Source organism: Eriocheir sinensis, chromosome 33, assembly GCF_024679095.1.
Source record: "Eriocheir sinensis breed Jianghai 21 chromosome 33, ASM2467909v1, whole genome shotgun sequence".
Lineage (NCBI taxonomy): Eukaryota > Metazoa > Arthropoda > Malacostraca > Decapoda > Varunidae > Eriocheir > Eriocheir sinensis.
This window is the reverse complement of record NC_066541.1, coordinates 16,716,034-16,740,073: the sequence shown is the minus strand read 5'-3', so window position 1 is coordinate 16,740,073 and position 24,040 is coordinate 16,716,034. Positions and strand designations below refer to the sequence as shown.

General features: G+C 41.5%; 2 protein-coding genes and 1 long non-coding RNA gene across 12 annotated transcripts in view; 1 reads left to right on the top strand and 2 right to left on the bottom strand.

Annotated features, from left to right (window-relative positions):
- Nucleotides 1-5,284, top strand: part of LOC127006800 (uncharacterized) — a 37,888-nt gene extending 32,604 nt beyond the window's left edge. The window contains exon 2 of the long non-coding RNA XR_007759765.1: nucleotides 4,529-5,284. This is a non-coding gene — a long non-coding RNA (uncharacterized LOC127006800). The remainder of the gene's footprint in view (nucleotides 1-4,528) is intronic.
- Nucleotides 1-17,531, bottom strand: part of LOC127006795 (protein vav-like) — a 59,746-nt gene extending 42,215 nt beyond the window's left edge. For 2 of the 9 annotated variants that reach the window (XM_050877124.1, XM_050877127.1), the window contains exons 1-13: nucleotides 17,396-17,528; nucleotides 16,237-16,474; nucleotides 14,841-14,957; nucleotides 14,538-14,596; nucleotides 13,647-13,721; nucleotides 12,672-12,786; nucleotides 11,730-11,792; nucleotides 10,298-10,483; nucleotides 9,923-10,126; nucleotides 9,528-9,647; nucleotides 7,040-7,156; nucleotides 6,786-6,895; nucleotides 6,524-6,575 (exon numbers count right to left, since the gene is read on the bottom strand). In XM_050877124.1, the coding sequence (XP_050733081.1) occupies nucleotides 6,524-6,575; nucleotides 6,786-6,895; nucleotides 7,040-7,156; nucleotides 9,528-9,647; nucleotides 9,923-10,126; nucleotides 10,298-10,483; nucleotides 11,730-11,792; nucleotides 12,672-12,786; nucleotides 13,647-13,721; nucleotides 14,538-14,596; nucleotides 14,841-14,957; nucleotides 16,237-16,455 (1,437 nt within the window). In that variant the 5' untranslated portion in view covers nucleotides 16,456-16,474; nucleotides 17,396-17,528. Of the gene's footprint in view, nucleotides 1-954; nucleotides 1,110-3,185; nucleotides 3,267-5,305; nucleotides 5,427-5,620; nucleotides 5,824-6,523; nucleotides 6,576-6,785; nucleotides 6,896-7,039; nucleotides 7,157-9,527; nucleotides 9,648-9,922; nucleotides 10,127-10,297; nucleotides 10,484-11,729; nucleotides 11,793-12,671; nucleotides 12,787-13,646; nucleotides 13,722-14,537; nucleotides 14,597-14,840; nucleotides 14,958-16,236; nucleotides 16,475-17,395 lie in introns of all 9 variants that reach the window. The other 7 variants (XM_050877131.1, XM_050877130.1, XM_050877132.1 and 4 more) reach the window with 7 other exon arrangements.
- Nucleotides 1-24,040, bottom strand: part of LOC127006796 (UDP-galactose transporter senju-like) — a 35,222-nt gene that overhangs the window by 3,073 nt on the left and 8,109 nt on the right. The window contains exons 7-9 of one of the 2 annotated variants that reach the window (XR_007759762.1): nucleotides 23,815-23,994; nucleotides 22,919-23,062; nucleotides 20,032-22,481 (exon numbers count right to left, since the gene is read on the bottom strand). Coding sequence is in view for 1 of the 2 variants with exons in the window: in XM_050877135.1 (XP_050733092.1) it covers nucleotides 22,290-22,481; nucleotides 22,919-23,062; nucleotides 23,815-23,994 (516 nt within the window). In the remaining variant the exon portion in view is untranslated. Of the gene's footprint in view, nucleotides 1-19,788; nucleotides 22,482-22,918; nucleotides 23,063-23,814; nucleotides 23,995-24,040 lie in introns of those variants that run through there. The other variant, XM_050877135.1, reaches the window with a different exon arrangement.

The following is a 24,040-nucleotide window of genomic DNA, read 5'->3' as shown; positions in this document are numbered from 1 at the left end:
ACTTGGTGCTGCATTAGCTTTTACCAGAGAAGTCAGCGTTGCACTTTCCACCCTGTTGGGTTCCGTAGATTTTCTTGCAGAATTTCTTTGGGTTGCTGTCAGTCACTTTAAACGTCGCTTCATTTGTCCACAACACCTTTCACCACTTCTCCAAGGTCCAGTCTCCATATTTTGTGGAAAAACTAAGCTGTTTCTCTGTTTGTTGAGTCATAATGAGGGTTTTCTTATGGGCTGTGACTTTTGTAACCCAGGTTATCATGGAGGTGGTGTTGGATGGTGAAAACAGGCATTATCAAGAATCATAGAGTTGTTTTCCTTAATTTGCTTTGCTGCTAAGGTAGGATTGGGTTCCACTTGCCTCTTTATAATACAGAGGGTTTGGGAAGAGAGCACAGAGTGAGGTCCTCCCCATGGCAGTGGACCGGCATTTCCTGGCTGTCGGATGCCTTGAATTTGGGCACCATACGCTGAACAGTTTGACGATTGAAGCCAGTTTGCTGGACAATTTCTTGGATTTTTAGGCATAATCTGTGACACTCTATCACTCTCACGATGTCATCATGGCTAGTGGGAGGCTTTGGCATAATGCACACTGAAAAATGTGGCAGAATGTTGCAGCATGCAAGAAAATCTACGGGTCCCAACAGGATGGGAAGTGCAACACTGCCTCCTCTGGTAAAAGCTAATGCAGCACTAAGTCATTGTTTTCCCTGCTTGGTAGAATAAGAAGAGCGTGAGGAAGGTTGCCATGTGGACATTTTCTCCTAGGCAAGTTTTCTCCCTCTGATTTACACTTCATACCAAATCCCGCCACAAGAAGTGTCACGGGGCCATGTGCGACACTTCAACTGACGGATAATATATATATATATATATATATATATATATATATATATATATATATATATATATATATATATATATATATATATATATATATATACACAAACTTACTTGAGGGAGAGAACAAGTTTCTGGTATCGGTCAGACCAACGGATGAGGAACGTTCCCTGCGGCTGATGAAGCAGGCGGTCTGAGGCTGTTGTCCTCGTCATCTCCTCCACCCACCAGGCATACTGCTGGAGCTGCAGGTTGCCATAGCCTGGGTACTGCAGGGGAGGAGGAGTGTGGTAAAGACATAGACCAAATGTTGCAGGCATGACAGGCATGTTTTCTATTCAAGGAAGGAATGGACAGCTGCAAGGGAAAGGGGCAGAGGTGAACCTTAACCCTTTCATTGCTAAACGCTTGCAGCAGGCGTTAGGCGTATTTGCCGGTGGTGCTAAACGCCCACTGTGACCTCCACCCGCACTCAAATCTCCCGCGTATGAGAGTGTTGCAACACTAATTCTCACAACACAGGATTGCCAATTGAGTGGAATCTTCCCTAAATTTGGTGGAAAATCATATCAGCCCAGCGCGACAAATCTACGGATGAGTAACTGGTGGATGTTCTTGCCCAATATAGTGGCATTTTTGCATAGCTTCACCAATCACCGACTGATTCTTTGACCAAATAGTTATAAATATTGCAGTTGGCAATGCTCCCTTGCCAGAATCTGAAGAAAAAAATGTCCGCAGTTCCCTCAATATGGCTGATCATCATGCACGCACCGACGTAAGTGTTAACATTCAACACTCCCTGAATGTGCATGTACATTCACAAGAAAGGCATACATAACCAACTCCTGTAGATCTGGACCTCCTCTTTCCAATGGTGTTTTTGGTTTTTAGATGTGATGAATAGTTTTGGAGATACAGAGATTAAAAGAGAGAGCACTAGCATCACTTGCTGGTGGTGCTAAAAGCTTGCTGCGAGCGCCAGTCGCACTCACAGCAAAAAACACCCCCTGAATGTGCCTGTACGTTTACAGGAGAGGCTTACATAACCGAGTCTTATAGATCTTGGCCCTCTCTTTCCAATGGTGTTTTTGTTTTGTAACTGTGATGAATAGTTTTTGAGATACAGCGGTTAAAAAAGATCCCCTTCCCCTGCTGGGGTTCCCGAGTGCGCCTGAGGGGATAGTCTCCTTGTGAGCGCTTAGCAATGAAAGGGTTAAGTGTCCCATGTTATAGCCAGGGAGGGAAGGATGCAAGGGTAAGGGGCAAAGGGGAACCTTAAGTGTTCCATGTTACAGCAGGAAGGATGCAAGGGTAAGGGGTAGTGGGGAACCTTAAGTGTTCCATGTTACAGCCAGGGAGGGAAGGATGCAAGGGTAAGGGGCAGAGGGGAACCTTAAGTGTTCCATGTTACAGCCAGGGAGGGAAGGATGCAAGGGTAAAGGGCAGAGGGGAACCTTAAATGTTCCATGTTACAGCCAGGGAGGGAAGGATGCAAGGGTAAGGGTCAGAGGGGAACCTTAAGTGTTCCATGTTACAGCCAGGGAGGGAAGGATGCAAGGGTAAGGGGCAGACGGGAACCTTAAGTGTTCCATGTTACAGCAGGAAGGATGCAAGGGTAAGGGGCAGAGGGGAACCTTAAATGTTCCATGTTACAGCCAGGGAGGGAAGGATGCAAGGGTAAGGGTCAGAGGGGAACCTTAAGTGTTCCATGTTACAGCCAGGGAGGGAAGGATGCAAGGGTAAGGGGCAGAGGGGAACCTTAAGTGTTCCATGTTACAGCCAGGGAGGGAAGGATGCAAGGGTAAGGGGCAGAGGGGAACCTTAAGTGTTCCATGTTACAGCCAGGGAGGGAAGGATGCAAGGGTAAGGGGCAGACGGGAACCTTAAGTGTTCCATGTTACAGCCAGGGAGGGAAGGATGCAAGGGTAAGGGGCAGACGGGAACCTTAAGTGTTCCATGTTACAGCAGGAAGGATGCAAGGGTGAGAGCTAACCGTTACATCACACAGTAGGGATCTGTGTACAAATATAATAAGTTACAAATCTGTAATCCTGACACAGCTAACACACTGAAAATTATTGATAGATGGAATAAAATAGATAATGCATTAATGTTTGGTACCACTAACACCAATGTATGTACACATTAACAGAAATTTGGGGTACCATCCGATAGTCTGAAAAATTCCTAATTCCAACAAGTATGGGTCTGCTGCTGATCAGATTGATGGGCTTTTGTTGTAGAGTGACCCTGCACAACCAATTTCCACATTGATCTAAGTTCTAATGATTTAGCTTTAATGAAAACAGTTCAGTGAACAACATTGGATGAACTCCACCTACCAGATTGCTTCCTTCACAGCGCTGCACCCCATTAAGGCAGTTCATGTGTGTCACCAACTCACACTTTGAGCACTTGTATCCCTGCAAACACAAAGTGCTTTCTGTAAAGATGCTATGTAGTTGGCCAGAACCAGGTTGCCTAGGGAGACACATAACACCCTTGCATCCTATGACAAAGAGAAAAGAAGCAACTACATACTGGGTTGCTGGGTCTGCTAGTGACTTGAGGAACCATCACAGTGGCTCGGCGATTCTTCCTCTTGGCTACTGTGCTGACTCGTGTTGATCTTCTAGGGATTTCCCCATCCTTGCCTGAGAGGAACTGGTAATCTGTTATTCTCCTGGCCCACTCCTTGCTATGTACCCCCAGGGGTCTTGGTCTGAGCTGCACACCCTCCATTGTGTCCTGTAGGTTCCCAAGGAGGGGCAGGTTCTCTTCTTCCTCTACAATGGTGAGCAAGTTCTCTGTTTCATCACAATCACAGACTTTCTCAGTTTCCTCGTGGTTCTTGTCCACGTCCCCGTAGATGAGGCTCTTCAGTGCACTCTGGCACCTCTCCTTCAGCTTTGTGATACCTCCTTGCACTCTGCACATGAGCCCCTCCTGATCCTGGTTCAGTTCCTTCAGGGGAGTGAGTGGCAGGCAGGAAGTAGGTAGGGGAGGGGATGACAGGGGCCGAGGCATCCGCCTCGGATTAGAGCTTATCACTTGTTGTGGAAATCGTTGTGGAGAGCTGGCAATGAGTTCGGTTCGGCTCTTACATGACTGGCTTCTTTGTAATAGTTCTGAGAATGGAAGAGGTTCGCCACACCTAGCCATGGCTCGTTGGGTTCAAAAATTTTAACAAAATATCAAAGTGGCAGAGGAAGGGACATGGCACCTCCTCGTCAAGCACCACACTGTGGACACACTCCTTTATCAGAGTTAAGATGCCGGGCATAACAGGATGTGACATTTCCTGTGCAAATGAAGCAATGTGAGACACAAAGCATGTACATAATGCTTATTTAACAAAGCCAGAGCTTTCCATAATAAACAGAAGGCTTCTCACTACATATTAAGAAAAGACTATATGGTTAGCAACATGGCTGGTGTAGAAAATTCCAAATATCATATGTTACACAATCAAACTGAAAGAAAACAAAATTCTGTGACTATAGAGAGATCTAAAGTATTTTATCTCTTAAAGTTAATACAGCATATACACCTCCGTGGTCTAGTGGTGAGTGTGCCTGGTTACTACTCCGCGGGACTGGGTTTGAATCCCGGCCCAGCTCACCCAGCTGTTCATCCTCCCTTTCAGGCTGCTTGATAAATGGGTACGTGGGAAAACCTGGGGGAGGTAAACTGTGGCAATCCCGGAATTCACATTGGCCCGTGTCCCGGGGTAACTGGTTCTTACCACCACAGGCTCAATGGGACAATGGAACAGAGATGAGCACCACAGCCATGCCGGCTATAGTGTATGCACCCACCTTTTCAATTATATCCACAGAGGAAGGGGAGAGGAGCGAGGTAGAGAAGGCAGTAAAGGAGCTAAAAGTGGCAAAGGAGCCTGACATTGTCAGCATAACATCAGGAATGCTGAAAAAAAGAGGTGTAGTTGTTTGATGATATGTAATCTAGCATGGCAGTGGGGTGATGCTCCACAAGACTGGAGAAAGGCCATCATTGTGCTGCTAAACAAAGGAAAAGGAAGTAGGGGTTGTTGTAACAACAAAGGGAATAAGCTTACTCAGTGTGACATGTATGGTGTGAAAGGCTTTAAATGACAGGATGGTGGAAATAACTGAAAGAAAATGTGGGGAATGAACAAGGGGCTTTAGAAACGCAAGGGTATGTTATGAAGTGAAGGAACAGGGAAGCTTCTGCCATGACCACCCCCTTGAGGGAACATGGCATCAGATATGTAGAAAGAAATATGATTACCTGCACAAAGCTAACCCATGCTTTGCTTGGTATTTCCATGCATCCCAAGTTGAAAATCAAGTGCAATACAAGCAGCGAGCTTTTTTTATTTTTTTCATTAGTGTTTCCTTTTTTTGTGCCCTTGAGCTGTTTCCTTAGTAAAAAAAAAAAAAAATAAAAAAAACAAAAATCTGTGGTCTACTTGAATTACCTGAAAGATGGTTCCCTTGAGCAGCTTGTTGCACATCTCACAACGAGTGTTGGGCCTGGAGAAGGTGGTGATGGCAAAGGAGTGTTTCATCTCCTGGTTCTTAGATGGGTTGAGGTATTCTCTGTAATGACAGGCACATTAAGAGTCACAGGGCCTCTCAAGCAGGGAAGCCTGTCTGTCCAGACTAGCTCAGAGCTGATGTAAGGTGAGAGGTTTTCATGTCCAGTGTTTTGTCTGATATCACTCCTGTTAAGTTAAAATAAATAACATCCCTAGGAATCTGACCTATTATCCTTCTTGATGGCCTCAACTCACATTGCATCGCTGATACTCTTCATCCACTTCTCCTTAGAGTCGCTGTCTTTGGTGATGATAGTGTACGCCTTCTTGTTGACGTCCACCACCAGGCTGAAGCTGTTCTGACGCCCTCGAGTGCTGCTGCCTGTCCCCTTTCCACCAGAATTCTCAACGCGACAGTTCTCCAGCCTCACGGAGTTCTCATAGAAGTAATTTTCGTCCTGTTGTGTGAGACTCACGTAAGAAAGACCCGAAGAGGAGTCCAAAAGAGACTCGGAGATGCAAGAGTCTCATATTACAAAACTGGTAGTCAGACAAAATATTACATCACAGATGACTCGATCAGTTATGAGGATTTACTTGGTTTAGCAATAGAGTGCTGGATGAGTAGAACAGGCTTGGCAGCCATGTTGTGGGTGCCAATGCCACAGATACATTCAAGAAGAGGCTAGATAAATTCATGGAGAGTGAGGTTAGGTGTGGTTAGGCTTACAGGAGCTGCATTATATAGGCCAACTGGCCTCTTGCAGACTCCTTAGGTTCTTATGATTAAGCTTGAAAGACTTTCTGATAATATCTAGGTTAGAAAAATGTCTGCAGTTGTGATGCTTCAGAGTATTACAAAATCCCTGCATGATCCACTGCTATCAGAACACAATTACTGGCTTTTATTCTCCATGACAGAAAATACTCAACAATACTCTGTTGCAAGGTTAGTTTAGTTAGTATTAGCTACAATGTAAATGTGAATCAGCTGTAAGGAAAGGAAGTTAGAAGCACTCACTGCAATATTTAGAGAATGGTCAGACTATTGATAATATCCATTGAGAAATAGATTTTGTATATGCAATTCACGACTATGGCAACTAACGGCCATTTGGAAGCAAATGAAAGCCTTGAGTGCGGGGAGCTTGGACTTACCCTTGTCTGTTTGCTGCATATCACCATCACCTTGTCAAACACAAACACATATCTGTTGAAGAAACCCAGAATAAATATGGAGGGATTTACCAATGATGCCTTCTCCATGCCTCCTTACTTCATTTATTCTCTTAGATACTGAGCAAGGAGTCACAAGCCAACCTGTAAAACTGAGGATCATGTCTCCCTGAAACACTGCTCCAGACAGAGCACTTTACACCATCACCACCTCCCCTCCTCCTCTGATCCTGTAGACACTCACCTTTTCCTTATTGGCTCTGGGTGACACTCAATCTTTGTCTCTCCATCATGCCTCAGCTTGCCAAGCTCCTGCCAGTCATTGATATCACTTGGCATTTCCATTATGCTGTTCTGGAACAGCAACATTGTCGGTCAGTTCAAAATACCTTCCAGTTGTTTAACCTAATCCTATACTTAATGATACAAATTTGAGCATCATCATTCCCAGCCAATACTGTTTTCTTGATGTGTGGGCAAACTTAGTTAAACACTTACCTGAAGGTCCTGAATGATTTGTAGGTCCTCTTTGTCCCTCTTCACCTCATTTATATACTCTGCAAGGTCCCGCATGGCCTCATGGGCACGCTTCAGGTCCCCAAATTCACTGTGGGTCTGGTGATGAAGATAAAGCAGTGAACCCTATACTATGGAATGGACACTTGCCCCAGCCTTGTCATTAGCTGCAAATTTTGGAAAATCAACCGCTTTGGTGCGAATCACCATAACTCCCTTATTTCTGGGGCTACAGTAAAGTTTTTGGTATCAATCGATGGCAAAATGAAAGGGCTATATTTTTTAATCAGTGACCATGCTCGAAAACAGACTCAAAAGGGTAAAAAATCGAATGAATTCTCAAAAAATGACTGGGAATTTTTTTTTTTTTGAGTTCCCAACTATGAAACCCACTCATTTTTTGAGAATTTCAAAAAACTTATTTAACAAATAATTTAGCCCTGCCAATGTGCTTTTCAATATGGTGCATAACATTTCCCTACTCCCAGTAGTTTCGTCGCTAGAACTCGAAACGTAAACCCTGTCGAGAGCGATTTTGACGAACTCCAGACATTTTGCCTTTTTTGTCTAATGTGGCCTTGCTATTGCCTCTAGAAGGATGTAATTTGGCATGTAGCCCCTCTTTGCAATGTAGTTTGACCAACTCTAAGGATTTTTTGATAGCTCGATTCCAAGTTCGTTGTCGAGCCGTCATAAAATAGCCTGTTGTTTGGCCCTTTTGCTGCGATTTGGATACGTCCTAGTTTTTTGCTTAAACTTTTTTATTTATTTAGTGTTTTCCAATTTTTTTTCTGATTATTAACCTGTATTAAAAGAGCTTTCATTTGCCACCAAGCACGCCTTCCTAGCTTCAGTAGTTTTTGCTTGAGCTGGACCAGAATTTGCGACGAACATTCGCCGAATCTGACTCATTTCACGCGCCGCAATGAAAAACCTTCCTGACGCCACAAAAATGAATATATCTGCATAAAAATTTATATATGAACACTTCAATATGTTGACTAACTTGTATTAAAACCATTTTAAGATAAAAAGTTACTTTTTTTATAATCATTTCACTATATAAATCAACCTACATTTAGCGCCTTATTATACATGTTATTTCTTAATTATTTTTAGTATTCAACCATATCAACTGCATCAAAAGAAAGCAAATTAAATGCATTATTCATAAATGAGAAGAAATATGGTTGAATACTAAAAAAAATAAGAAATAACATGTACAATAAGGCCCTTAATATAGGTTGATTTATATAGTAATGAAAACTACTGAAGCTAGGAAGGCCTACATGGTGGCAAATGAAAGCTCCTTCAATACAGATTAATAATCAGAAAAGAATTGAAAAGCATTAAATAAATAAAAAAGTTAAAAGCAAAAAACTAGGACATATCCAAATTGCGGCAAAAGGGCCGAAAAACAGGATATTTTGTGACAGCTCGATGACAAATTTGGTATTGAGCTGTCAAAAATCCTTCGAGTTGGTCAAATGACATTGCCAAGAGGGGCTACATGCAAAATTACAGCCTTCTAGAGGCAATAGCAAGGCCATACCAGACAAAAACGGCAAAATGTCTGGAGTTCATCAGAATTGCTTTCAACAGGATTTACATTTTGAGCTCTAGCAACGAAACTGCTGGGAGTAGGGAAATGTTATGCACCATATTGGAGAGCACATTGGCAGGGCTAAATTATTTGTCAAATAATTTTTTTGGAAATTCTAAAAAAATGAGTGAGTTTCAAGGTTGGAAACTCAAAAATAGTTTTTTATCGGAGTCGTTTTTGCAAATTTATTAAATCTTTTTATCCTTTTGAGTCGGTTTTTGAGCCTGGTCGCTAATTAAAAAAAATATAGCCCTTTCATTTTGCCATCGATTGATACCAAAAACTTTACTGTAGCCCCAGAAATAAGGGAGTTATGGCGATTCGCACAAAGCGGTTGATTTTCCAAAATTTGCAGCTTAATGACAAGGGTGTCGCAAAATCAAAAGGGTAAGCCGTCCATTACTTGAGATGTCACTGAGATAAAGTCATTAGGGTGACACTGAAGAGGGTTGGAAACAGTAGGAATGACATTGCAAGTGGCTGTACAATAAAATCTGTTGTGTTCATACTGCAATCACACACACACACACACACACACACACACACAAAAAAAAAAAAAAAAAAAGTATCTCCAATGCCTTGCTTTCCCAAGGTAGTTGCCACAGCAGACTTCTCCAATCTTCCGTTTCAGCATTCCCTCTCTGTACATTCAATCTCTTGCCTGCCAACTCTCTGATGCTTATCCACTCTGAATCCTTTACATTGGTGGTTTTCCCTGATACTTTAACCTTTAATACTGCTCTCATAACTCTCAGTAAACTCCTCATTTTCTGTAAAAAGAATGACCATAAAAGAAAAAAAAGCATTCACTCAGGAATTTAGCAGAGCTTGCAATAATTTTCTCCTCTGCTAAAACTGAACACTTACAGCCGGAGTGTGACGGACCAGCTCATGAAGGAGAAGGTGGTACTTGAGGATGCGCTGGACCGGCACCACCAGGTACCCTTTCAGCTGGCTATGGTCATCACTCACTTCACTCTGGCACTCCTGAGTCACAAACACAGGTGTGACGTGGAGAAAAAGTGGTGAGAAGCTTTGCTGGTTTAGTAACTGCATAACAAACACAGAAGTAGATAAATAGTATTCTTGATAGTCACAGAGAAAGAAAACACTCATCTACTTATATATGGGTGCTGATGAATAAAAAAAGTTAGACCCTCCAAAAACATGATTAACACACACACACACACCATTCATCAACCAGGAGACAGAAACTACTGACTAAACCACCAGCCAGCAGAACCTTGAGCCCCTTGACCCACCTGGATGAGGTTCCTGACTTCCTCATTGTTGCTCACGACGTCCTCCACCTCCTGCTGCGCCGCCGCCAGGTTGGCACAATACTCCCCATAGATGATGAGCTGCTCTTGGTTCTCCAGGAAGACCTCAGAGATTGTCTTCCCTGAGGTGTTGTTCTGGGCATCCTTCAGGTCCCGGTGCAGAGCTTGGTGGATCCTTGCCAACTCCTGAAGAAGTAGAGACAGAAAAAAGAGGAAGAAGTGGAAATGATCTTGTCAAAGGTTTCCAGTTGACTGATGTTCATTTTCATATAACCAACTTCCTTTATTCATACTTGTATCACCTTTTTCCCTTTGCATGTAGAAGACAGAAGAGGAACAAGAGGGTATAAGACTCACTGGTATGCACCCAAAGATTTTTTTTATTTGTTCCTCATGGAGTTTCCTTTTGAGCGGCTCGAGGAACTTCGTGCAGAGCATGTTGAGAGCCGTCACATAGTTGTTCTCAGTTTCCACGATCTCCTGGAGGCAGAGGTCCCGCTTCCTGGTGAGGTCGGGAGCCTCCACACGAGGCACGGCTGCATCCTGTCAAGTGCATGGAGGTTCAGGACGTCTACTTCTTATTGTTTTGTCCGGTGTGATGGTGAGCTTTAGAATGCCTTGGGCCTGACTGTGTTCACTTGAGGTTCGTCAAAGATAGTATTGAGCTTGAATGACTGTTATGCTTGGTTTAGGGTTTCTGGTAACCGATGATGAATTAACTGGAATACATTTCCTTATCTGATCAATAAAACATGATTTGAGGGCATTACCGCCAGGATGAATGATCACTTAGCACTGGCAATCTAAACCAGAAAAAGATGCTCATTTATGAAGCCAAATATTCTTTTCATAAGTTCATAGGAATCAGTTTAATTTTTTAAATTCATAAAGCAACTAAAAATGTCTCATTTGACGAAAGCAGTGAACCAAGCTGCGTGTATTAGACAAAGGCTTTACAAAGAGCAAAGGTTATAAATAAGCCTCAACTGAAAGCAACACTTCATGACTGGATTAAGCCTTTCCTAATGCCATTCTTTGGCTGTGAGCTAGAAACTATAAAAAAATAATATGGTGGAGTGTCAGTCATAAAACAATGCACATTTGTACCTGAAGAAAGAGGGTCAAGAAAGAACTGAAAGGTGTGTGGCACTAAAGACAGCAGCAGCCATTGTATGGTTGTGGAGGTCACTTGTGTTTGATTAAATGTACAGGTCTGCTGTGTTGTTAGCTGTCCTAAACTTGTGACTGCCAACACAACAGCATGCATGACAGGCTCAACACACTGAAGCAGAGTATGCTCTATATTTGTGTTTGTTACTCTGTATTTGTGTTTGATTAAATGTACAGGTTTGCTGTGTTGTCAGCTGTCCTAAACTTGTGACTGCCAACACAACAGCATGCATGACAGGCTCAACACACTGAAGCAGAGTATACTCTATATTTGTGTTTGTTACTCTGTATTTGTGTTTGATTAAATGTACAGGTTTGCTGTGTTGTTAGCTGTCCTAAACTTGTGACTGCCAACACAACAGCATGCATGACAGGCTCAACACACTGAAGCAGAGTATACTCTATATTTGTGTTTGTTACTCTGTATTTGTGTTTGATTAAATGCACAGGTTTGCTGTGTTGTTAGCCGTCCTAAACTTGTGACTGCCAACACAACAGCATGCATGACAGGCTCAACACACTGAAGCAGAGTATACTCTATATTTGTGCTCCAGGGAATGACAGGCTGTGCAGGTTATGAAGAAAAGCATGATGGACAAGGAGCTGGATAATAACTTACTACAGGTATCTCGAAAGCATCATATATGTGTTCAACTTCTTCATAAATGTTCTCTTCCTCCAGCTAAAAAGAGCATGCAGAAGGGGGTTAGGGTTAGAGGTGACACCATTCTTGACTGGACGCCTCCATTCCACATCACCGCTTTTGTTCTGCTCCCCTGCCGCCCCTTTCCAACACCCACATAGATGTACAAACATGCAACATGCAACAGGTAATTAGAGCTTGTGGTGGCAAGGCTTCACTCTTGTTAGTCATGTGTGTTAGAACTTGGCCATTGTAAGGAATATTACAACCTTGTCAAAATGTGGCGGGAGCACTGTCCATACTTGGTGGTTCATGGATACATAATAATGTTGATTTATGTGCTCTGTACTGCCACCTATTTTTCATAATTTTAATTCCAGTCTAACAGAATGAAGCATTACCTTGTATTAACAAATACAAGAACGTGGAGAGACAGCCACCCACACTGTCATGCACAACAAATAAGATCATGCAGCAGATGGCTGTGAAACACAGAAAATAAACTAAACATGCCTGTGATCATGATGTCTTAACAGAACAGAGAACATTTCATGCAGCATTATAACTCCTCCAATACTAAGGTGCTGAGGAGGGTTACCTGTCTTAGTCTGATGGAGACTGTGCGTAAGGGTTGTCTCCGGGCAGCAGCCAGTGTTACTTTGCCCATGTCTTTCCATGATGTTTGGCCATTGGATGTAATGCAATACTTCACTCACCACGATCACAACATTCACACCTTTCTTTTCTCTCACATTCCCAAGCATTTCTTTTATCCTTCCAAAGCAGTTTCCCAAGGCACTGACTGTTCTGAGCTCTCATTCACCCTCTCAAAATTGACCCTTAACGTTACTCATCACACACTCTTGCTATGCATTATCTTACATTCCCCAAGCCACCACCATTATCACCTGCACCCACCTGTCTGCGACTACACAATCTGAGCTCTGCGTATATCCTGTCGTCTCCTAAGACGTCGTCGTAAAGTGACTCCTGTATCTCCATTCTTAAGGAGGTGGGGTCTCCTGCCAGGCCACTGCACGTCAAAGCAAAACATAACGTCACCTTCGTAAACAAACTGCCTAAGTCATTATTTTCTACTTTTCAGGAAGTCAGAAAAGAACTGTCATTATCTCATTTGGCTTGAGATTTAGGCAGAAATGAAAAGGCCAATTCTAGAACACTCGAACCTTGAACGATGAAGGCAACTATAACAAAATGAGCGTCACATGATGAAAAATTGATGTACTAGACATAAACCTGGAAATCAATGAAAAGTGACTTAGGCAATTATTTTATGAGGGTGATGATAAATATCTGCCACTTTATCCACCTGCACTGACAAGGCACTACACCATTGCACGTTAGAAGATCTTAGATCTTATGATGTATCTATTATGATGATATTGGGGACAAGTCAAGGAGTATATATGTAGGTTAGCAAAAACACCTTCTATAAAGAAAATAGATGTGAAAAAAGAAAAATCAATCTTAGGCACAATGGTAGTCTCCTCTTGAAGGAACATGAGTTACAGGAAAGAGGATACAACTTATAATCGTATTCCCTTGTTGACTCCCATTGAAAAATAAACCCTTCAGTTGCTTACATAACAGATACACTTGTACCTTAGGTGAATTTTTCATCAATGAAATATAATCAATATGGGACAGTATAAATCAGAGGAAATAAAGGAAGAGGAAGAATTAGAGGAAGAAAACATCATTAATTTCCATCAATACTATGTCCTGACCATTTCTAGTCCAAACAACAGGAGACTGGGATTTAAGTTGAGGGTGACTGAGATGTTAGACACTTTACCTACTGACCTATCTACTGAACACTATGAGTCAATCTGAAAGGAGTGGGGGAAGAGAACAAAACTTAAGGATATTCACTTAGCCATGTCCCTCTCGAGATATTCGTATATATCATTGTCGACATTATCCAGATCGCTCTCCTCTGGGAAGCCCCTGGAGAAGAAAGATCCCATCAGTTATCCATGTTACTGCCACAACATTATGGGGGTTCTTTAAGCAGAGTGTGGGTGGATAGCAGGTGAAAGATGGGTTGTCCGAAACTGACCTCTCTTTTGGCTACTATTCTATACTCTATTTTATTGGAGCAGTGATTAGAGGACTTTTTTTTTCTCTATTTTTTTTTCCCTTGAACTGCTTCCTTTACTGTAAATTAAAAAAAAAAAAAAAAAAAAAAAAAAAAAGACAATATGAAATGGGTTTTGGGGCAAAAAGACTGAATATGGAGTGGGATGTGGAGTGAAGCTGAATGGATATGGGTAACTTAAGGGGAAAAAAAGTGGATATGGGGTGGCTTGCAGAGAAAATTAGAGTGGATATGGGAGGGTTCTGAACTAAAGCAAAGTGGATATGGGTGGGTGCTGGAAGACAGTTAAGTATGGGAAAGCTGTGGGTGGATATGGGTGGGTCATGAAATTCTTTTTAAGCAAGGAAAGAAGCAAGACAAGTTCAGTATACTGGATAAGTATCATGTTACCTCTGGAATAGACATAACTTTCAGCTTTTGAGACTTTCTCTTCTTCTCATCAATCATTTTGGTCTTCTTGATATCCTCGGCCATGAACTCTTCAAAGTTTTACTTTTCTGTAAGTGTCTCTTCCAGCAATGCCTTTCTAATGATTTCAAGTTTAATTCTAATTTATATTAGACATCTTTATGTTGCCATATGACCAAAGAAGTTGTGACACCAAGGAATCATCATCTTAATTAACCCAATCCTGACTCTTGAGGCAATCATCACAAGGTACTCACGGAATGTTTAGCCGCTGAGCCTTGGGACAATTGCTGAGTTTGGACAGTGTCTGCAGCACCTGTGAGGGAAGCAGAGTAAGTGATTATACTTCTGCTTGAACATAATATTCCACTGAAAGCCAAATCCTTGCTTAGGCAAAGGTATCACTCATCACAATAAACAATCTATTTAGCAAATTGATTGAGAACCTCTAATTGATATGTAAGAAAATTCATTATATTCAAAGGTGCTGTTCTAAATTAAAACATTATATTGTTTACAATAATTGATAGTTTTCTTACATTAAAATAACACTGTCTTACCTTCTTGATGTCACTGGACTCAAACAACATGAGTGGCTTAAAGAGGTCACTTTTGTGAAGCCCAAACTCCTGCTCACACTTTTGAAGGAAGATTCCTATGTTTTTCAAGCAGAGGAACTGGAAAACACATAAATAATTTACTCGATAGATAGCAATTTGGAAACTTTGATTAAAAAAAATCTACTGATGAAAACATCTGCCTATGTACCAAGATACTTTTCAGAAGAATGATTATATACACACTGCACCAGAGCAAGATGAAGTTATAATGTTTTTAACCAAGGTCTTTCCATTCTTTGACTAAAGCAAAAGTCAACACCCACCCGTTAACTCATCAGCCATGCTTTTGTCCCCTGCTTTTTTTCTCCCCTTATTTTACTGTTACTGTTTCTCTTGTTTTCCATATCACCGTCTGGTCATCAGGGGGACTTTGTTTGGACCTATATAATACTTTTTCCCTGATGCCCTTTCATGGATCTCAATAATAATAATAAAAACAATGATAACAATAATAATAATAATAATAATAATAATAATAATAATAATAATAATAATAATAATAATAATAATAACAACTGTTCTATCACTCCATTCAATAACTTTCCAGCCAACATGCATTCAGTACCCCCCTACTATCTTCCATTATATTTCATGCTTTCTTCTAAATCCACAGAGGCAGCACATGCTTTCCTTCCTTTTCAAGCATTTCCTCTTTGTATTACTGAGATGAGTGCTGTGAAGCATGACGACACCAGGCATTTGGTGCTTAGTGAGGCAAAGAGTGGAGAGCTACACCAGGAAGAAGTCACCCAAATTATCTTAAAGTTCAAGACTGTGGCTCAGGATATGGTTGCCTCCTTTCCACTTTCCTAGACTTCCCCTTCTTTTCCTAGATGTGTCTCAGGATGGGGTTGTCTTCTTTCCTCTTCTGCAGTGTCATAAGGGGCTCCACTTTCCTTGACTTTATTTACTTTTCCTAAATGTGAATGACCAAGTATGTATGTGATTTGCGGGGGTAGAGGGGTTGTCATAATGGGTGGCAATAATGACAAGAACATGAGCATACCAACATAACAGATGACTACTATACACACACACACACACACACACACACATACACACATGTGTGTGGAACGAGAGAGAAACAAGAGGACGTGGAAAGAAGTTGAGGGCGACCACGTGCAGGGGAGATGTGAAAAAGTTTAGCTTCCAACAGAAGCATTGAGCTATGGAATAGACTGAAGGAGGAGGTGGTTTGTGCAAGAAACATTCTTGATTTTAAGGAAAAGTTGGATAAGAGTGGATATGGAGACGGGACAGCACGAGTGTAGCTCTTTTCTTGTATGTCACAACCAGGTAAATACAACTAGGTAAACACACACCAAAACATACATACCTGTGCTCTATGTGGACGCTTGTTAATGGTCCAGAGTTGAATGCTGTTCCTGTCGAGGAGATGGAGAAGTTCGCACAGCATCACGCCATCCCTCAGGAATATACAGAGGTCGGTGAGATTGGCCTGGTCGGTGGCTAGCAGGTGGTCACTTCTTATGAGGCCAACACGCTGTAGCCACTCGCAGCATAGTGTCCATTGCATTTGCTCCACCCTCGCCATAGTAACTGGGATGCAAGCTCTGGCGGGGAGGGAATGTTTGCTCCAGTGTTCTCAGTGGGAAATTTGAAAATGTATAAAAAAATCGTAACATTTCTGATTTCTGATCAGGCATTTGAAAAGTAACCTATATTCATTTATACCTGGAGTGGGCAACCTCCAGCCTGTGGGCCATATCTGGCCCATGAAGGCCTGGGGTCTAGCTCACCACCCTGCTAAGCATTAATATCGCAATCTGGCTCACAAACCCCCCCCCCCCCCCCAAAAAAAAAAAAAAAAAAATCCTGCCGAACAGCATATGCTGGCAAATATTGTTTGACAACCATTCGCTCCTTGTCTCACTCTGCAAGAGTTGCCAGGTCTGTCCTTTTAAAGACAATCTTTACTTTTTGAGATATGGTTGTCCTATTTCATTTAAACAAAAAAGAAAAGGCTTACAGCTCCCAACTCTCTGACCTCCACCTCAATGACATTATTCTGTTGTTTACCTTCTCCATCGAGCTGGACACTTAGATGCTTCTTCATGGTAAGTAGAACTGATCTGTATGTTTTTCACTCTTCTTTTATCACTTTATTTTTTACTTTGGGGTTATTGCTTCTCACCCGGCCTGTGACCTGCTCCTGAAAGTCTCCTCTGGCCCTTGCGTTGAAAAGGTTGCCTGTCCCTGATCTATACTGTTTAACAGACATTATCTGAGTCATCAAAACTCTATAACATTAATATTTTAGTTAATGACTCACGTGATCTTAATTCAGTAAGATCTATATTTTTCCCTAAGTCAGCCAAGATACCGGATGAATACCTGATATGTAAAAAAAAAAAAAAAAATGTATCAACACCAGTGTTTCAACAAGAATATCAGTAGAAGAATGCACTAGAACCAGCTACACACTCAAAATAATCTGCATTATAAATATACAGTAAAGTGTAGCTAATACTCACCCTAATTTGCCCTCTGAAATAACTCTTTTCCTAGAAAGACTGAGAGAGACGGTCAGCCAGCCGTGACACTTGTGGACACTATCTAATGCATGCCTCGACAGATCCCGACTACCCGTCACCTTATTTATTCTCTCCTGGCTAATAATTATTGTCTGAAAGCATTTTTAGATTAAATCTACATTAAAGAATTCTGTATTGATCATTGGAAAACAAAAACCCAGGCCTTGGGGAAATAGCCAATCATAAGTTACAACAAAGTGAGCAGCCTACATTATAATTATACAATTGGCAACATTAAGATTTTTATGATCAGGGGAAGTGGGGGGGGGGGCAGGGGGGGGGGGAGAGGCAGGGAGAGGAGAGACGGCCAGGGGTAGGGGCACAGGAGGGGAAGGAAATGGGTTATCACTCACTACAGGAAAAGGGGGAGTGGTTAATTAAGTATGGGAGAGGGGTGTGGGAGAGGGTGGGCAGAGGGAGAGGGGAAGGATGGGTTGCTAAATTAGGTGTTCAGTGTCGGGCAACAAAAATGATCCTTTCCTTGCGCAACAAATCCTACGAAGAAAGGCTTTCCACCCGTAATATGTTCTCTCTTGAGAAACGTCGCCTCTGAGGAAAACTGATTGAATGTTTTAAAATACTTAATGGTTTCACGAATGTAGACAGATCAAAATTGTTGATGATCGATGACACTTTGCGAACGAGGAACAATGGCATAAAATTCAAATGTAAACAAATAAATTCAGACTGCACCAAATTTTTCTTCGCCAATGTTGTAGTGCGAGAATGGAATAAGCTCCCACCTTCAGTGGTCCAGTGTAACATGATTGACTCCTTTAAAAAACAAGCTCAACCGTCACTTCCTTGGACTTAATATTAACTAGAGTAGAAATGCAACGTTTTGGAGCCATCTGATTAATGTAGAATCACTTGGGTTTAAGGACAGACCACCTAGTCTGGACCATGGGGTCTGTGTGGTCTGATTTTCTATGTAAATCTCCCCCCTCCCCACAAAACTAGGTTAGCCCTCTCTAGCATATACCTGTGTTGATAGAATAACATTATCTTGCAATCCTTTCATTAGGCTACCTATTTGCTCATCCAATACCTCAGTGGCAAGGATGTTTTTCCTGGATATACACATACCTTGATCTGTACAGTTATGAAGGGAATGGAGCAACAAGAGAGGATTAACCTGGACGTGCCATGCTATGACCAGTCTGAGTTCAGAGGGAGGCTGAAACATTTCCTTGGCATCACTGACTGGCGGCTCTGCTTCAAGGGGGATGAGGAACTGAACCAAGCCAAGGAGCTCCTCCAGAAGTACAGGTGCTGCCGGGTTGATCTCAGTCTTGCAAATCTTGTGTAAAAATTCTGAAATTGTTTCTGATTAGTGGAATTCCCTTGCATTCTCATTGTCTATTCATACCATTCATGTGTGCATTCCTTTGACGAAGAAATTGTTCTTTTGAGATACCTCCAACCTATTAAGAAAATTAGGAAGACTGACTTAAGCTACATACTACTGATGTATATGTATGTCACACAACTGAAAACAAACTCACAATCTCTTTTTGCTTCCAGGCTGCACCAGGAGCTGCCTGGAACTTCTGAGGAAAAGATACGGCAGGCCAAGAGAGTCGGCCTTCCATCCAGACACCGAGGAGAAACAGATTCTTATTGGAAGCACTGCTGATGTAGGTTTTATATTAGATAAGAAGGTATTTTAAATTTAGTGATATGCACAGTCATTTGCACACTGGAAAATGTGCTTTTGATGATATGCCACACATTATGGTGCATTAGTATTATTTTATGAAGAGGTGTTTAGGTGTATCGGTGGTGAAAAGTTTTGGAGATAACACACACTTTGCAGGTATAGAATTATTTTCCTGTGTATAATGAAATGGGAATATAGATTTTCTTACCCAATCTATATTATATCTATCTACCTATCTACTCTCTCTCTCTCTCTCTCTTAAAAACACAGTAGTATACAAAATATGTTAACTCCATCAGTGTGTACAGATGAATAATATTCTCACTGTATTTTAAGACTCCTAAGTCACTATTTTTGTGTACTTATTATTGCTCATTAAGGTATTTCACATCTTCCTGTGAACCACAGTTTCATAACAAAAGGGAGAGTTTGCAACACATCAACCATCAAATTTTGTTTGCTGGTGCATGTGCATATGGACACTGGTGGAAGGTGGGTCATCTAGAAGGAGGCTTGGGAAGGACGGACTGGGGAATACCACATGCATGAATGGCTGGAAGGAGAGAGGACCAAAACACAGGGTGAAGAGAGGCTTAAAGGCTGGCTACACATGGGCAAGGGGTTGCAGGGTGAATGAAAGGGATTGGGCAGTCTCCATAGTGAAACCACTAAACACAGTACACAGAATAGTTCATGTATTTTAAATATCATTACATCCATTTACAGGTATTGGATTACTCATACAAAAACATTAATCACAGCCATGCTAAAATATTTGACTCAAAAGTAAAAGTTTAAATTTTAAAACTTAATATATGTATAATGATCCATAAGTTTCTATGCATATGCTTGGTACACATGTCACCCATATTTTTAACTGGCCTATGTTCGTTGAAAGTGGTTCGCATCAAATTACCTTTTGATCATAAAAGCTCCCAAAGCTTTCCAACCGATGGGAAGTTTTTAAACCAGCAACCCTTCAGCATTACTGGCTTCACCACCAGAAAAGTGTATGATTTATTGTCAATATAAAATAATTATATTTGTGTTTTTTTTTTAGACAGTTAACAATATACCTGGTGTGTCAACATCTGTATTTATATGTTATTTATTTTGCACTGTTTGGCATCTGTGGTATACCAAGACAGGCAGCCAGTGCACTAGTGAACTGTAAGGTTGTGAAAACATTCCCACGGCAATCAGTGGTGCACCTGTGCTTTTCATGTGTTACCAATGCAAGTTTCTTTAGTGTTTAAGGGAAAGTGCAATGATAAATAAAGACATATATGTAAAATACATACTTTCACTTATAAAACAGGAGTAAAATCACAGCTAAATAACTTACATAGAACAGTTTGGCAAAACTACCGAACTTCTCTGCTTCTGTCAGTAGTAGTGGGTTTTATCCGGCATCCCTGGCTTGTTGATTTATGCACAATATTATTTTTGTTACGTCAACACAGACTTTTCTAGGCACTCACAACCTGGGTGCAGCAATGGCTTGAAGGCTACATTAACTCTACAAGTATTCCCATCATATGGAACTTTCATTTGGAAAAGAAGCACCAAGTTATTAGAAGTCTGATTGAAGCGTATGACATCAGACGAAAGAAACACTTCTCTCTATCATTAAAGGCAGCGAGGGGGACACATCTGGCACAGTGACTAGGACAGAAGAATTCCTACCTGTTATTTGTACTCAGGAAAACACTTTGCCTGCAAACTGTACTCTAACCTCAGGAAAATCATAAAAGCCTTAAGTCTACAACAACAGCAGTCCACCTCATTCAACTCTTTTCAAAGGAGCACTTCTGTAAACTCTCAACTATTATTACAGCCAGTGCACGATGTTTCATGCAAATCTAATATCACTTATTTGGGAGAATGCTTATATTTAAACTGACAAAACATCTTGAATCACCATGTGTTCTCATGGAAAAATAATAATGTTGGCATTACCAAAATTCACATCATGGCATCAGAAAGTAATGAATTTTCCTCAAGGCTGGAAACAAACACGCAAGTAAAGGCATTTTCTTGCAGGTTATGAAAGAAATCATGATATTTCTACTGAATACTAAATGTTTCTTCTGAAATACTCTATTCCTAACATGACTTTAAGTAAACAAATAGAAGTGAGAAATATGAACAAACACTACAAAGGGATGAAATGCCAAAATCTGATAATATTGAAAATTCTGACACAAAACTGCCAGTAAGTAACTGATAAGAGCATATTGCATAGCATCAAGTTCAAGGCCATTGAGTGTTCTTTAATCAAATACAGTAATATCATGAATAGCAACCTGCCACTCTCCCTGAAGAGAAAGGTGTGCTATCAGTGTGTCCCGCCAACCTTAACATACGGCAAGAGTCATATACCACGGCAGCCACTTAAAATTTAATTCACCTGCACCACTAATGGGCTGGGGTCGTCCACCAGGCCCCTCAAGAGAGCCTACCAGGTCTATGGGCAGCACATGAAGAGAGCCTCATGAAAGATAGATAAAAAGCTTAGAAGAGCAAAAAAAAGAATGGAGTAAAATGCTGGGTGTGACATGGAGGGAAAAAGAAAGAGCAGGCTTCATGAATTAGGAAGCAGAGAGTGAAAATATTCTAATGATGATTAAGAATGAGAGAGAATTGGGCAGGTCATAAATTTTCATGCGTAGAACTGATAGCAGATGGACAACCAAAGTAACAAAGTGGCAACCCAGGAATTATAGAAGTCAGGGCAGACAGAGAACAAGGTGAAGAGATGAAATTAGAGATTTTACTTAAGCAGCATGGAGTACACTTACATCAGGAAGAGAGAGGTGGAGAAAGTTGAGAAAGGCTTTTGTTCTGCAGTGGACTAGTAGACATCCTAACCATACATACATAAAGAGGGTTCACTTAAATAAGGAACAACTAAGATTGCTTTTTGATATCTCACAGAAGGGACACACAACCAACACAGAAGAATCACAGTAAGTAAGCCTTCGGTAAACAAAGGCCCTTCACGACACGCCTGCACCGCAACCTGTCAAATTTGTGCTCTAAAACACTCGTAATATAATCCTTTGGTAGTTCTAACTTTAATAGGACATCTGTGTGGCATGTTCAGGAGTTTAGGTTATGCTTGAAAGATTCTACAGTTAAAAAATATACACTCACACACATGCAGACACACGCTCAAACACTTTGGCTACTAGGGTATGGCTTCATCAAAGGTTGTGCCCTCTCCTCATCTGTCGGTCTTCCATCCTCCACCTCGTCCAGCCTCCCTCTGTTCACTACTGGGTTCTGGGCATACATGACGGTTGCATAGGTCACCAGTGCAATGGCTGCCGCTGTCCACAGGTCGATTGGAATGGAAAATATTATCTGTTGGGGAAAAGAGTGGTATATGTTTAAATTTTGTAATTATTAACCAGCTCTGGAGTGTGGCAATAGCTAACTAATAAAAGTGATGTGGTGCAGTAATATTTCATTAAGTTACTCTTTGAGATATTACAATATATACATACCTTACCCTCCATCTCAAGTCACAAGATGAAATAATGCACTGAATACCTAAACCTAAGTGCAGACAATCAGAACATCTATCCCTTGAAATCATATGTTAAGAAAAAAAAGCCTGACAATAATATACATTAATACATGATCAATGGTATGGAGACAGAGTTAAGGGGTGCAAATATGTCAGTTTTTCTCTTTTCCTCTGACTCCATGATCCTGCACACAACACCATCCACCACAAAACCACACCACCACATCATCACAACATCACCCTCATTCATAAGACGAGAGGCCACACTCACCCACGAGAGGATGGCGATGAAGACCAACTCCAGGGCCGATGCAAAGGTCTTGAGGATGGAGTTGAGGTTCTTGAGGAAGAGGCTCGTCACGATACCCACGGCAGCGTTGTTCAGGATCACGACCACCACTGACGGCTGCCACACCTGTCCGGGAAACACACGCCCTCACCTTTAACCATTAACCCCTTGACTGGGGATTTCCTACAAGAAGACATCACCAAGCTACAGGAATGGAACAAAAAGTGGCTGCTACAATTCAATGAAGAAAAATGTAAAGTCCTGCACTTTGGGAGGGGATATCCAGCATACCAATACCACATGGGAAACACTCCACTATCCACCACAGAGGCAGAGAAAGACCTGGGCATATATGTTATCTGGCTACCAGTGAAAGCCAAATCTGTGCCAATTACAGCGGATGGTTTAATCATTGGATATTGTTTTCATAGAATGTTCTTGAAACATCATAAAAAATAGCTGCTATTTTTTTTGTTTATTCATATATATATAAAGCGTCAACTCACTGAAGTGGTAAATTCAGATTGTGATATGTTGTGTAATAGTTGCACTAGAGGGTGTGAAATGTAGCTAGGATGTGGGCTGCTGGCACAAATGGGAATCCAGGCAGATGGATGCACTGCAGTCAACACAGGTTGGTGAGGGTGGCAGAAAATTGCTATTTTCACCACACTTTCTTCCTCTCATAACTGAATGTCAGTAACATGAATTGTTCTAGACACTGAAATGACTTAGACAACAAATATTTTACTCATATGCTTCTTCTACTCCTCTGAGCTGGATGGAGATGGTGGAAGGTTTTGAAGGGATTGTGAGACTAAAGCCCAGGCAATGGTGATGATGGTGAATGATATGAATGAAAATAGAAATCTACAAACCTGTGAGAGCGCTTTTGAGGTGAATGCTGAAATCAGCTCCCCCCGACAGGCCAGCACAAGACCCCCGCAGAGGATGGAGTCGATGTACATGAACACATTCTGCACCATGATGGGCACCTCCACCCCCGTGTCCTTCAGCAGCTTCTCATTGTACACTCCGGCGAGGCATGAACAGAAGATCTGCCAAAGTGAAGGTAATGGATTGGAGGGGGAACAAAAAACCTGC